Genomic DNA, 15,024 nt, shown 5'->3' with positions numbered 1-15,024 from the left:
CGGAGACCTGTTTTGCAGCCACAATCTGGATTCCCGAATAGTGTTTTTTTTCCATTCTGTCCTTGGCTGGGAATCTCCTCACAGCTGCTTCTACTTCATCGCCGTAACTTTACCGGAAACTCCGCTTGCGGGGGTTTCGGTAGCGGAACAGGATCAGCTCCGAGGAAATTCCGGCCATTATTTCCCCACACTTCACCTTGTGTCAGTGTCCGCATTCACACTGCTGTCCCCTCTCTCCATAAAGTCTGCAATGTCTTTCAATCCAGCATCTATAGCCCCTCATCTTCAGCGTGCTAAATGTAACCTCCCCTCACCAGTTCACACCCACCCCACCCTTTGTATCCTCTCAAGAAGGACATTGGTAGCAGATTGATTCATGCAAGCACATCCCATCTGAACAGCTTTCCCCAGCACCTTTCTCTCCTTGCAACATCCCCCATCTCTCAAGCCACGTATCGCTGTATCGTGCTGACTCCTGTCTCCTCTCCCCTTTTCCTCCCTCTCCCCTCATGTGGTCACCCAGAATGGACCTCGGATAATTAAGAACGATGTGAGTATCGATTTGCTCAGCAAAACGAGTCTGTTTAAACAGTCCCTACAAACTACAGCAAACAGAACATGACAGAAACTCCCGATAAAGGCAAGATTATTTCTCCAGCAAAATCCATTGAGAGGCAGAGTTACATAATACAAATTATGTGCCTAAAATCAATCCCATAGTCGCCTGGAGGCACGATTGATGGGAGAATTACCCAATCATCTCCATTCTGGCCAGGATTTGTGGTGTCACTATATACAGCCAATTAAGAATTGGTCATTCAGTTTTAAATATACAAGAAAAGACTATGGAGGTCAATTTCCTCGAGACTTCTCCCGTTCCGCTGATGTTATCAGTGGGAGTTCGGTGGAAACCAATTTACCCTCCACCCCCCCATACTTTTATAATAAAGCCACACACACCAATAGTGGAGGAAGGGTCCTATTTAAAGATGTCCATGTGCGAGGTAGCTGCCCGCCTACTTTGATCATCAAATGCATATGTCACAAAAGTTGAAAGTCTGTAACTTTTATTTGTTTGGTGTGGAATCATATACCAATCACACTGAGGCCCAGAGTCCAGTGACAGCGGGAAGGTCATTACAGAACCTTATCTGCAGCACTGGGCTTTGATAGTTACTTTGCATATATTCAACGCTTGGGTTTAGTAAATAAAATAACTGTACATATATCATACAAAGTGGTACTTATACTGCAGCTTTAAATAATATTTAAGCAAGAGAACTCTCACTAAACCGGACATGTCTTAAATATTGACCCAATGTGAACAATACTTATGACATAACATGCTGTGATTTTGTTCTTGGGATGCGGGCGACACTGGTAGGGCCCATCCCTTGGTGCCTTCGAGGGCATTGAAGAGTTGACCATGTGTTGTGGGACTGGAGTCATATGTAGGTCAGATCGGGTAGGGGTGGCAGGTTCCTTTCCCTGGACAACATCAGTGAACTGCTCGGGTTTTTACAACAACTTGGCAGCTTTCATAGTCAATCTTCCCCCCAACAAATGACCAGATTTTTTTACTGAATTCAGTTTCACAATTTGCGGGATTTGAGCTCCCGACCTTTTGGTTGCTAGTCCAATACTATATCAATTTTCTCTGCTGAAAGTCTTGACTTCCCACTGGAGTACAGTTTCATGGGCACCGGTCACCCTCTTGTACCTGCCCTCAATTGGGCCTAATTCTTGCATTTCAAATCGCTGAGCCTCCCAAAGCGAGAACCATGCCCCTAGTCATGGGTTGTAAAGCACTTTGGGACGTCTTCAGGTGTGATGAGGAGCTGTATAAATTCCAGCTTGCTCTTTCTATCCCTGTAAACGAGGCCAATTGCAGCGCCCGTACTGCCAGCCTAGCCAAAGCCAGCTAACCCAGCACAGACTGAGGATTGAGGAAGGGACCTCGCTGGTTCGTGTGCTTCTGCTAGTTAATGGCTAAACTCGCTGATCAATCCATGTCTTGATCTTCTCCAAAGTACATCGTGCCCGCTTTTGTTTTTTTAGGAAGGGGAGGATGGAATTGTGGCTCAGAAAAGGGACTGGATGAATTTCTGCCGAGAAAGAGCACACGGAGATATTAGTTCCAAAATCTCAGGCCCCAAAATTCCAGCCCAGCCTAAGGGCAGATCAGCTGCCTACGGCTGGAATTTTTTGGAAGGATGTGGTTTCACTGGGATTCCACCCTGTTCTTTATCCATTTCAGTCATTTCCCAGTGTGGGGGGAGGCTAGTAGGTGGTTCCTCTGCACACTTACTCCATCCCCCACGTGAAAGGGGCCACTCGGGGTTGGTGGGGGGGCTGGGGGAGTGTGTTCCTAGGTTAGTCCAGGGATTCTACTCTTTACCCCCCAACAAGTCTCAGCAGAACAGTCCATTTTGAGGCCTTCAGAAAGCATCACCTAGACCAAGGAGGAGATTGATTTTGTCTGGAGGCGGAATGGCTCCTTTTGGTCATTTTTAAAAAATTACTCTTCCCCCAATCGATGGGCCTCAGGTGGGGAGAACGTGAGCTGCTCCGCCCACCGAGGCCGGATGGGGCCCAGGTGCCACTTGCGGGCACTGACTGGCCACTTGGGCCGTGCATGTTACCTGTCCCCGGGGATCCGAGACTGGGACCTCGGGCAGCCAGCAGTTCCACTCCACCACGATTGCACCGGGAATTTTGGGGACCCAGGTAAGGAACCTGATGGGTAGTATGAAACGGTAGGGCAGGCGGACCTAAGGGCGTCTCCTGCACAAACATCTCTGCACTTCATAAGATTACCACCTGTTTCACATCTACATGCCTCTAAAAGTTGGTTTCTACAAGAAAACCTGAAAACACGGAACAAAGTTTGCCCCCTTTGCTGGATAGCTTTGAAGCTTGCCTTATAAACAGTAAGTATATATTGAGCGGCAGTACGGTGACTATAGTCTCGCAATCTGATAGGGGCTTGCTCAGTTGCGCGGCTGTGAATTAAATTCTTGACAGATGTTGTGCACGATCCGGGACACAAAATTATACAGGCTGTCGAACTCGTCGACGAAGAAGGAGTGGTCCTTGTCAGGGTCTGTCGCGATGTACTCCAGCTCATCTACTGCTGCCCAGGCAATCCCAACAGCATATGCGATCACACCTGCGAACGGAAGACAGGTAAAAGAATCCTTTACATACAATTTACAGCACAGAAACAGGCCATTCGGCCCAACTGGTCCACGCCGGTGTTTATGCTCCACACGAGCCTCCTCTCTCCCTACTTCATCTAAACATATCAACATATCCTTCTATTCCTTTCTCCCGCACATGCTTATCCTTAAATGTATTTCTGCTATTTGCCTCAATTACTCCTTGTGGTAGCGAGTTCCACATCCTCACCACTCTCTGGCTAAAGAAGTTTCTCCTGAATTCCCTGTTGGATTTATTAGTGACTATCTTATATTTATGACCCTTAGTTTTGATCTCCCACAAGTAGAAACGTCTACCCTATCGAACCCTTTCATAATTTTAAAGACATCTATTAGGTCACCCCTCAGCCTTCTCTTTTCCAGAGAAAAGAGCCCCAGCCTGTTCAGCTTCACCAGATCTTGGGAAGGATTAAGTAGAGTGCAAAGGGGCTGACTTGCCCAGAACACGCTATTGGCTTGGCCCATCACTCAGAGATTTACTAGCATGGTACCATGAATGAAGGACTTCAGTTATGTAGAGAGATTGGAGAAGCTGGGGTTGTTCTCCTTAGAACGGACAAGGTTAAGGGGAGATTTGATAGAGGTGTTCAAAATATGAAGGGTTTTGATAGAGTAAATAAGGAGAAACTGTTTCTAGTGGCAGAAGAGTCGGTAACCAGAGGGCACAGATTTAAGGTAATTGGCAAAAGAACCAGGGGGGAGATGAGGAGAATTATTTTGGTGGAAGCAGATTCAATAGCAACTTTCAAAAAGGAATTGGATAAATACTTGAAATGGAAACACTTATAATCGTACGCTCTGTCTCCAGTGACCCGTGCGGTTTCCCCGCGCGCTCTGTCCCCAGTGACCCGTGCGGTTTCCCCGCGCGCTCTGTCCCCAGTGACCCGTGCGGTTTCCCCGCGCGCTCTGTCTCCAGTGACCCGTGCGGTTTCCCCGCGCGCTCTGTCCCCAGTGACCCGTGCGGTTTCCCCGCGCGTTCTGTCCCCAGCGACCCGTGCGGTTTCCCCGCGCGCTCTGTCCCCAGCGACCCGTGCGGTTTCCCCGCGCGCTCTGTCCCCAGCGACCCGTGCGGTTTCCCCGCGCGCTCTGTCCCCAGCGACCCGTGCGGTTTCCCCGCGCGCTCTGTCCCCAGCGACCCGTGCGGTTTCCCCGCGCGCTCTGTCCCCAGCGACCCGTGCGGTTTCCCCGCGCGCTCTGTCCCCAGCGACCCGTGCGGTTTCCCCGCGCGCTCTGTCCCCAGCGACCCGTGCGGTTTCCCCGCGCGCTCTGTCCCCAGCGACCCGTGCGGTTTCCCCGCGCGCTCTGTCTCCAGTGACCTTACCGTTTCTCTGAGCAGCAAGCGCGGGAACCTGGACATCATCGTAAGACCGTCCGTCTGTGATGACGATCATGAGTTTCCTTTTGTTGGGTTTGGACTTGCTGAAGAGGTGCTTTGACGCGTAGCTGATGGCCTCACCAGTGCTGGTCCCGCCACTCCAGTACCTGATGTTCTTGATGGCATTTGTCACAGCCTCCCTCGTGCTGTGCTCGCTGAAGCCAAACTCCAGCCTCTGCTCGTAGGTATACTGCACGACCCCCACCCGCGTGGCCGTGTCGGAGATCTCAAACTCCTGGGTGATGTTGGCCACAAACTGCAGGACGGTGCGGAAGTTCCCGGTGCCCACACTGCTCGAGCCGTCCACCACGAAGGCGATGTCGGCGGAGTTGAGGCAGGTCTTGCTGCACGCCAGCCGTTCGGTGTCGCACACCCGTTTCACCAGGGGGCCCACGGCCTGGTGCAGTTTGAACCAGCTGGGCACATCGATGGAATAGTAACCGTTGGTCCTGCACACGGACTGGAGGGAAAGGAGAAGGGGAATTTAGAAATGCGTTGAACTGCATCTGCCACTGCTTTGCCCACCCACTCAGTATTGTCTTTGTCCCTTTGTAATTTCCTGCTCCCATCGACACAGCGATGAGCAGCCCCTGCGGAACACCACTCTCATCCACTGCATTGAAATTTATTGAATTAAAATGCCGCAGGGGGGTTAGATTTTGGTCTGGGCGGAGCACAGAGAGAAATAGTCAGCCCGGGAGGATCCCACACCCTTACTGAACCTGCCTGATTTTCCTTCAGCCGTGGATCAGCTGGTAGCGCTCTTGACTCTTGAATCAGTAGGTCATGGGTTCACGTCCCACTCCAGGGTTCAATCCCGGACAAGCCCCCCCCGTATAGGCACGATGGGGCAACTGGCCTCCTTCTGTGCTGCAATTGTAAGTGACTGTTGTTACTCCAGGCAGCAGTCTGTCCAAGGCTCTACAACTGAAGCATAATTTCCTCCCCTTTGTATTCCAGCCCCTTTGAGATAAAGGCCAACATTCCAATGGTGATTTTGATTAATTTTTTTACCAGTGCACTAGCTTTCAGTGATTTGTATACCTGGACTCCCACATCCCTTTGCTCCTCCACAGTTCCTAATCTCTTGCCATTTAAAAAATATTCTGATTTGTCTTTCTCAGATCGAAAGTGGATGGCCTCACATTTCCCCACATTGAACTCCATCTGCCATTGTTTAGCCCACTCACTTACTCTGTCCATGTCCCTTTGTAACTTCCTGCTCTCATCTGCACCACTTACTTAGGGTCATCTGCAAACGTGGATATACAGCTCTCCTCTATTCCTTCATCCAAGTCATTGATAAACATTGTGAACAGCTGAGGCCCCGGAACAGATCCTTACATACAGAGACAGGGAAGGAGAAACTTAGAGAGAGAAAAAGAGTGAGTGAGAAAACTGAGAGCAAGGGTGTGAGAAACGAGTACCGGACATGAGGACAGGGAAGGAGAAGCTTATAGTAATAGAGAGAGACAAAGAAAGAGTGAGACAAACAGAGTTAGAGAGATAATGGTAGCGGGAGAGGGACAGAAAGAGTTAAAGATATACAGATAGAAAGAAGGAGGGAGTGGGAGACAAGCAAAGAAGGAAGAGACAATGTGTTTTGTAAATGAGCAACTGTTTTATATAGAAATGTCCAAGAGCAGCAATTGGCCTCCATCTGTAGCTCCCTGGCACAGGGCATCAGTATACCACAGGGCATCAGTATACCACAGGGCATCAGTATACCACAGGGCACTGGATTGAACAGTGATATAAAGTATTGCACAAACTGGAGCTCTTTCTCATTCAGCCATTTTGTTTAGGTCACAATCCAGCATTATTACCAAAGAGAGTACAGATGAGGTTTTTTTGTTGACTGTCTGATATCCACAGATATTATGATGCCTCTGTTACAATAGTGGCTACACTTCAAAAGTACTTCACTGGCTGTGGAGCACTTTCGGGACGTCCTGAGGTCATGAAGGGGGCGATATAAATGCGAGTTCCTGCTTTAATTATTCACTGCTCTCTGGTGGTTGATTGACAAGACTGAGAGTTCAGTTGTCACTGTGTGCAATTAATTGGTTATATAAAAATTGACCAGATTAATGCCATCCAGGAATGGCTGCATAAACTGGGCCTGGTTTTAATCATCATATACGATGGGGTACCAAACCTGCACACAGTGGTTTGAGTCGGCTTAGGGTGTATACAGGGCACCGTGAAGATTAATGCTCAACCAAGTTTCTTTTGGTGAGACGTTTTATTTCATTGTACTTCAGTAAGTTTCTGCCCATCTATCAGCGTCACCTGCGCTGGTGTGTTTGTTTGAGATTCTGAGCTCAGCCAAGCGCTTGCTCCCTGAAGGGTGGGAAGATTGGAGACCCGTGACTCTAAGCTGATTCAAACCATTGTGTGCAGGTTTGGTACCCCTTTGTAGGAAGGATATAAAAGCAATGGAGAAAGTGCAGGGTAGATTCACTGGGATGGTACCAGGGATGAAGGGTTATACTTATTGAAAAGATTTGACAAGTTAGGATCTTTTTCACAGGAGCTGAAAGGGTTTAAAGGGGTGACCCGATAGAGGCCTTGAAGGTTACAAGGGGTTAGAATAAGGTAAATAGTGATGGATTGTTTCCACTGGTCAGTGAGACAGTAATGAGAGGGCCCAAATTTATGATCACAAAAAAGAATTCAAGGGAAGGATAGAAAAAAAAATCTTTACGCAGAGGGTGGTTAGAAAGTGCAATTCTCTGCTGTAAACAATTGAAGCAAAGTCCATAAAGGGGAATCATGTAGTTGCTTGAAAAAGAGGAATATTAAAAGGTTGGGCGGAGGGAGCCTGGAGAGTGGGATCCGACTCGGTGGCTCATTGAGGAGAAACACACCGACGCAGATTTGATGGGCCGATTGTCCTACTCTTGCTCCTATTTTCTATGTTTCTATGTTTCTATGGCCTGTTTCTGCTGGAACATTTTACGTGTCGAGAGCAGCAACAGCACAGAGCTGGCCACAGTTAGCGTGTGGGCCTGGTACAAGTAATGTCACTGAGGTGGCTTTGATATATGAGCCCAACAGCTTTCAGCTGACCCCATTTATTTACCAGTTTTTTTACAAGAACTTGAAGAGTAATAAATGTAGAACACTGAGGTATGCATCCCTAAATTGGAGTCCATTCCGACCCACTTTGGATATTCTGTGATTGCTCAGTTACAGAATTCATCACTTTACCTTGTCCACAAAGTTTCTTTCGACCACATTCTGCTTTTCATCTTCCTCCGCGCCCTCCACGGTGATAAAGAATATGTTGATGCCGGACTCTCTGGCGAGGCGAGCGGCTTCTTCCACCTTGTCCGTGGGCCAACCATCGACCAGAACCACCACCACATTGGGGGCTTCTCCCCTGTTCCCCTGTTCGTTAGAGAAGAAGTTCCCGATGGCATGACTGAGTGCTCTCCCTGCGGGGAGAGAGAGTCTACAGTTTCTAATTGTTTGGACACTTGCTTTCCACAATGCCGTTTGCAGTGGTATTCTCCATTGCCCCCACCCCGTGATGTAAATTATTATTGCACTGGGACATATTCTCGAACTCTGGTTTAACCAATTAACATTGATGTGGAACTGTCGTTCATGTGATGGAATCCCAGCTCTGTGTCGCCATAACCATAAAATCTCTTTTTTTTTAATTATGAAACTTTTCGTAGACTAACGTATGGTGCATTTAAAATGGAACTCGGTTAGGTGCCTTCTAGGAAGAATTGATATGTTAGGGTGAGATGAAGTAGAGTGGGAGGAGGTTTGTGTGGAACATAAACACCAGCATGGACCAGATGGGCCGAATGGCCTGTTTCAGTGCTGTAAAATTCTATGGAATTATTTGGTCTTTGTGTGGGAGAAATGATGGAATTTCCTTGGCGATGGTCCCACTTCGTAAACAGGGTTTCCGCCGCACTTGCGCCGAAGTTACGGCGATGGAACGGGAACGGCTCAGAGGAAATTCCCACTTCCAAATACTTTTTCGAGATGGCTATGGGTTTGAGGGAGAGGATGCCAGCTGGTGCCTCACAGTGCCTTGCATCAGGAACTCCCTCGTGTTAGTTAGCTTGTAGTCTCATGTCAGTATCAGGCTATCTGTTTGAAGACAGCTGAGCTATTTGTATGCAAGGCAGGTGTCAAAAGCAACCAGCCCATCAGAAGACTGGGAATCTGATACCTACCTGAATGGTGAAATTGATTAATAACATGACTGCCTACCGAATAGGACTTCGGAGAATTTCACGATCTCAGGACGTCCCAATTTTACAGCCATTGAAGTACTTTGGAAGAGTGGTCACTGCTGTAATGTAGGAAACGCAGCAGCCAATTTGTGCACAGCAAGATCCCACAAACAGCAATGTGATAATGACCAAATAATCTGTTTTAGTGATATTGGTTGAGGGATAAATATTGGCCAGGACACTGGGGAGAACTCCCATGTACTGCACTGGGAGTGCCAGCCTGAATTATATCAAGTCTCTGGAGTGGGACTTGAACCCACAACCTTCTGACTTAGAAGGATAAGTAATGATCAAGTTGGCCCTGCTGAGTAACTAGGGTTGCCAACCCTCCAGGAATGTCATGGAGTTTCCAGGAATTAAAGATTAATCTCCAGGATACTGCCGCCAGCAAAAACTCGAGAGACAAATTATAGGGGCACGAAAGAAATGTTTTAAAAATAAATTTCTTTGAACACTTTATTATTAGTTATAAAAATATAGGAGATGGGAAAAAGAAGCCTTTAACTGACAGTCAAGAATCATCGAATCGGGTAATGAAGAGTCCGTTTGCTTTAACATTGGCCGTGGAAAGTCGAGGTGCCCTGAGAATGAATGTGTTCAGTGACCAATGGCAGGAGCATGGAGGGGGGGGGGCGGTTGGCCATGTGATTAAACCTCCTGGATTACTTAGAAACAGAGCTGGCAACCCTGTGAATAATGCACCAATAATTTTGATAACGTTGGTGTCTTGCAAACGTTGCAGACGTCCCCTGTGAGCCACCAAAGGAGATATTAGGACAGGTGACCAAAAGCTCGGGCAAAGAGGTAGGTTTTAAGGAGCGTCGTAAAGGAGGAGAGACTGGGAGTTCAGGGAGGGAATTCCGGAGCGTGGGGTCAAGGCAGCTGAAGGCACGGCCGCCAATGGTGGGGGGAAGGTTTTATCTCTGGTGGGGAGAGTCGGGGGGAGGGAGTATGAGGTTGTTTTCCATGTGCCACAAAATAAACAAGACTTTTTTTTAAAATTAAGGCGAAGGTATCCTTGAGAGCTAATGACAGCATGCCAGTCGTCAGCTTTTAAATATACATAGTCATGTGTCAGATACTTAAATAGCAGAGCGGCATAAACAGATTGTTTCTGAACACTGGTAAAGCTTTTCTTTGGACTGGCAGATCTCTCTCAAACTCACTAGTGTGACCTTTTTCCAACAGTTGGATGGTGTAGGATTGATGGTGTGAACGGATGCCTGGAAGGAGGAGGCACTTACCCACATTAGAGAGGCCACCTTTCTGTGGAATCTTTTCAATGGCATTTTTAAGATTTTCGGAGTTTTGGTAAGTCTGTAGTTTGAACTCTGTGGTAGCGTTATTCCTAGAACAATAAAAAAATCAGTGTCCTCTATCATCTAGCAAATAAAGGAAAGAGCTTGCATTTATATAGCACCTTTCACCACCTCAGGATGTCCCAAAGCTCTTTTCGTCCTCATTTTTACTTACGTTCTTCCTACATAGATGGGAGCTGTTGACTCTACTCACCCAAACTGAATGATGCCGATCAGCGGGCCATCTATTCCAATATCAAGAGCTTGAGCGATATTCACCAGGAACTTCTTCTGAATTCCAAATCTTCGCCTTCCTATGCTCCAACTTCCATCCACCAGGAACGCAAGATCAACCTTGCAATCTGCAATGGTGAGAAGATTCATTTCTTACTCCAGGACTCAGCAGCAGGCTAAAAACTACACAGGAAAACTTTCACTCCCTTCACAGAGATATGGGTGCTGAATTTACCACTCCCTCCCAGCATCTGTCAGACAATTGTGTACATGATTTGGATATCGGGCTAGAGGGAGTGGTGTCCAAGTTTGAAGGCGATACTAAATTATGAGGTATAGTGAATAATTCTGAGGACCAAAGGAAGTTGTATATCTTCTGACACTAAGTTAGGAGGGACAGTAAGTTGTGCGGATGGAAGCAGGAAGTTACAAAGGGACAGTCAGACTAAGTGGGCAAAACTGTGGCAAATGGAATTCAATGTGGGCAAGTGTGAGGTCATCCACTTTGGATCCAAGAAAGACAAATCAGAATATTTTCAAAATGGTGAAAAACTAGGAACTGTGGAGGAGCAGAGAGATTTAGGTGTCCATGTACGCATATCATTAAAAGCTAGTACACAGGTACAAAAAGCAATCAAAAAGGCTAATGGAATGTTGGCCTTTAACTCAAGGGGGCTGAAATACAAATGGAAGAAAGTGATGCTTCAGTTGTACACAGTCTTGGTCAGACCCCATCTGGAGACTGCACTCAGTTTTGGGCACTGCACCTCAGGTAAGGATATATTGGCCTTGGAGGGGGTGCAGCGCAGATTCACCAGGATGATACCGGGGCTTAGAGGGTTAAATTATGAGGACAAACTTGGCTTGCATTCCATTGAGTATAGAAGGTTGAGGGGTGATCTAATCGAGGTGTTTAAAATGTCAATAGGGTAGACACAACTATTTCCTCTGGTGGGGGAATGAAGAACTAGGGGACATAATCTTCAAATTAGAGCCAAGCCTTCCAGGAGCGAAATCAGGAAGCACTTTTTCACACAAAGGGGAGTGGAAACCTGGAATTTTCTCCCCCCAAAAGGCTGTGGATGCTGGGGGACAATTGGAGCTTTCAAGACTGAGATTGACAGGGTTTTGTCGGGTGAGGGTATCAAGGGATATGGAACAAAGATTGGTAAATTCAATTCAGATACAGATCAACCATGATCTGATTGAATGGCGGAACAGGCTCGAGGGGCTAAATGGCCTCCTCCTGTTCCTATGATCCTATGGAAAGCTAACTGAATCTTGGGATGTACAGGCTGGGATGTGTGTTCTATCCCTCTGCAAGTGATAATGACTCTATACAAGGCCATACCTGAAGAGGTGTGTACAGTTCTGGTCACCGTACTACAGCAAGGATGGGCAATAAATACCAGCCTTGCCACTGTTGTAATGTAGACAAACACAGCAGCCAATTTGCGCACAGCAAGGTCCCACAAACAGCAACTGAATTGAATGACCGGATAATCTGTTTTTGGGAATGTTGGTTAAGGGAGGAACGTTGGCCAGGACACCAGGGGAATTCCCTGCTCTTTTTCAAATAGTTCCATTAGATCTTTTACATCTGCATAAACCGCAGACATGTCCGTGGTTTATCATCTCATCTGAAAAACAGAAACTTTATTTTTTAAACTAATTTGTGGGATGAGGGCGTTGCTGGCAAGGCCAGCATTTATTACCCATTCCTAATTATCCCTTGAGAAGGTGGTGATGAGCTGCCTTCTTGAACCGTTTCAGTCCGTGTAGCCCATTCGGTTTTATTCTTGTGATTCTTCGTAGCAATTTGATTACAACGGAGTGTCTTCCTCGGCCAATTCAGAGGGCAGTTAAGAGTCAACCATGTTGGTGTGGGACTGGAGTCACATATAGGCCATGATGGGTATGGATTACCCAACCAGCAGTCCTTAAAGGGACAACTGGAGGCTGCATCCGTCACTGATAGTGGGACAAAAGGAAGAGGGGGGGAGGGTAAACGCACAAAAGGGCAGAGTCAGAGGACTGACCAATGGGGGGAGGCGATGGTTATATAGAACAGTATAATTAGAGCCTAGAAATTGGAACTTGCTGATGTTTAACGCTTGACGTAGGACATTCCGCTGTTTTGGGGGAGACGTTAAGTCATCTATTTCAGCTCCCCATCCACCACCCTAAACATTCACTCCCTCCACCACCGGCACACTGTGGCCACAGCCATGTTATCTCCTGGGAGAGGTACAAAACCCCAGGGCCAATAACTCTGGAAAATCCCTCTCCGGCCCCTTCAAGCGCTCCAAATCAGTCCAGGAGAAAACTCCTTTGCACAGTTCACGTTTTTGCAAACAAAAGACAACAATTGCCCACCCTACCGCCTCATCGACAAACCTGTCGACTTGTCTATCAGTTGAATGACTCGCTCGATACTTGAGAAGTCTTGAAAGTGTTACTAGTGGAGGAGTGTCTTGATTGGCCTTTTTAAAAACTGATTAACAGAATCGCATTCTCATTCTCAGGAAGTGCACATTCCACCATTTTGTTTGTGAGTTGATATGGCTGAGAAAAAAAATCCAGTTCGCCCATTTTTTTTTGAAAGAAGAGGAAACTGTGGCCCTGGAGATACTCCAATAGATTGCCCATTTCCTGGTTAACCCTATTTCCGTTCATTTCATTGGGCCTGGCTTTACAAAGATGAATCATTATTGAAGCGGTTTAAAAGTCCAAATTACATAGTGGGGGGAGGGGGTTTGATTTTACCATTTAGCGCTCCTAACGCAGAGCTTCACACATCGGGAGCACATATCGAGCATGGAGGATAATGCATCCACCTGACTCGTCAGCCGTTAAAATTCAGGGGCAGAAAACAGCGTGCCAAATTCCTGATATGTGCTCCCGTCACCTGAAGCTCGTTACTGGGAGCGCTAGTTCATAAAACTGACCCCAGGATTTCCGCACGGTCAGCGGTAAAACGTAACTCCGCTCTGTTATTTTACTATCTGTTGGTATCAATAATTTCAAAAGGCAAAAATATGTAGCTACTTGGATCTCCCCGGGAAATTGGTTCTTGCAGAATATGTCCAAAATCTTGGTCTCTTGTGCTGAATCCTGGTTAGGAAGAAAATTTACAATCAGTGCGTTTACCAATAGTGATTCCTTCTTATGTTTTATTCACAGCAAAAGTCTCATATCTAGGTTTTCCTCACTGGCGAGGGAAGATATCCCAAAGTCTCTCTGTAGGTGTTACATGATATACCATCATTGACCATTCCAATGCTCTCCTGGCCGATCTCCCAGCTTCCACCCTCCGTAAACTTGAGCTCATCCAAAATTCTGCTGCCCGTATCCTAACTCGCACCAAGTCCTGTTCACCCATCACCCCCTGTGCTCACTGGCCTACATTGGCTCCTGGTCCAGGAAAGCCTCCAATTTAAAATTCTCACCCTTGTTTTCAAATCCCTCCACAGCCTCGCTCCCTCTCTATCTCTGTAACCTCCTCCATCCACACAACCCTCCAAGATCTCTGTGCTCCTCCAATTCTGGCCTCTTGTGCATCCCTGATTTTCTTCGCTCCACCATTGGCGGCCATGCCTTCAGCTGCCTGGGCCCTAAGCTCTGGAATTCCCTCCCTAAATCCCTCCACCGTTGTTCTTCTCTTTCCTCCTTTGAAACGCTCCTTAAAACCTACCCAATCCTAATATCTCCTATGTGACTTGGTGTCAAATTTTGTTCGTTAACACTCCTGTGAAGTGCCTTGGTTAAAGGCTCTATATAAATGCAAGTTGTTGTTGACTTAACGAGGTGAACTTGATTACTACAAGAAGAGCCTCCTCCCCTCCCCCTCACACGGTGCAGCCCTTCCACACTGGCTCCGCTCTGCTCCTGCCCCCACATGCCACCTGGCCCCCACACATAGCACAGTTCTTATCTCCTCCCTTCACATATTGCCCAACTCCTCCTCCCAACTCACTGGACCCAGCTCCCCCCACCCTCATAAGCCCCAGCTCACGTGGCTCAGCTCCCCTACCTTCCCATGTGGCCAAGCTTTCTCACCGCACGCCCCCCCCACTCCATCTCCCATCCTCCCGACAAGCAACCCAACTCCTCCCCCCTCACATGGCCATCTTCAACACAATGAGACGGGTCCATGTTTGGACAATTTCCCCCCAACAGTAAGCTGCGACCAATAATGGTGAAACATATTTTCTATTTTGGAAAACGTTCCACTCCAATTAAAGTTACGCAACAAATTACACAGGAAGAAACTTTTACTCATATCAACTGTTCTCATTCAGTATTGGTCAGGCTGAGTGGGAGATCCTTCTGTTTTCTAACAGCGGTGGTGTGATACCATGTAATGCTGAATGTGGCACATAATGTATACATTAACCCCAGTGACACACGTTGGGTAAACCCGATGATTCCCAGCAGGGAACCATAATGGATGGCAGCGCGAGTCTGGGAACCAGATGGCCGACAACACTGCTCGTTCTTCAAGTGCATCTCCCCGCTGGAACCATGAACATGGGAACACGGGAACTACTGGACGATAAAAGACCGAGGTCCATCTCGTTCACCTTCTACCATAATACAATGACAATGGAGTTGTTGACTAATTATAGCAATCAATCTCT

The 15,024-nt window shown here is 47.3% G+C and overlaps 1 protein-coding gene across 3 annotated transcripts in view; it reads right to left on the bottom strand.

Moving 5' to 3' along the window:
* Nucleotides 1-1,050: 1,050 nt before the first annotated feature.
* vit (vitrin) overlaps nt 1,051-15,024 on the bottom strand; it is a 48,774-nt gene continuing 34,800 nt past the window's right edge. For all 3 annotated transcript variants that reach the window (XM_067984103.1, XM_067984105.1, XM_067984106.1), the window contains exons 17-22: nt 13,433-13,498; nt 10,365-10,512; nt 10,097-10,200; nt 7,807-8,033; nt 4,540-5,053; nt 1,051-3,169 (exon numbers count right to left, since the gene is read on the bottom strand). In XM_067984103.1, the coding sequence (XP_067840204.1) occupies nt 2,991-3,169; nt 4,540-5,053; nt 7,807-8,033; nt 10,097-10,200; nt 10,365-10,512; nt 13,433-13,498 (1,238 nt within the window). In that variant the 3' untranslated portion in view covers nt 1,051-2,990. The remainder of the gene's footprint in view (nt 3,170-4,539; nt 5,054-7,806; nt 8,034-10,096; nt 10,201-10,364; nt 10,513-13,432; nt 13,499-15,024) is intronic.

The sequence above is a fragment of the Heptranchias perlo genome, chromosome 5, assembly GCF_035084215.1.
Source record: "Heptranchias perlo isolate sHepPer1 chromosome 5, sHepPer1.hap1, whole genome shotgun sequence".
In the NCBI taxonomy this organism is placed as follows: Eukaryota; Metazoa; Chordata; class Chondrichthyes; order Hexanchiformes; family Hexanchidae; genus Heptranchias; species Heptranchias perlo.
The sequence above is the reverse complement of the archived record's forward strand: the minus strand, read 5'-3'. Positions and strand labels throughout refer to the sequence as shown.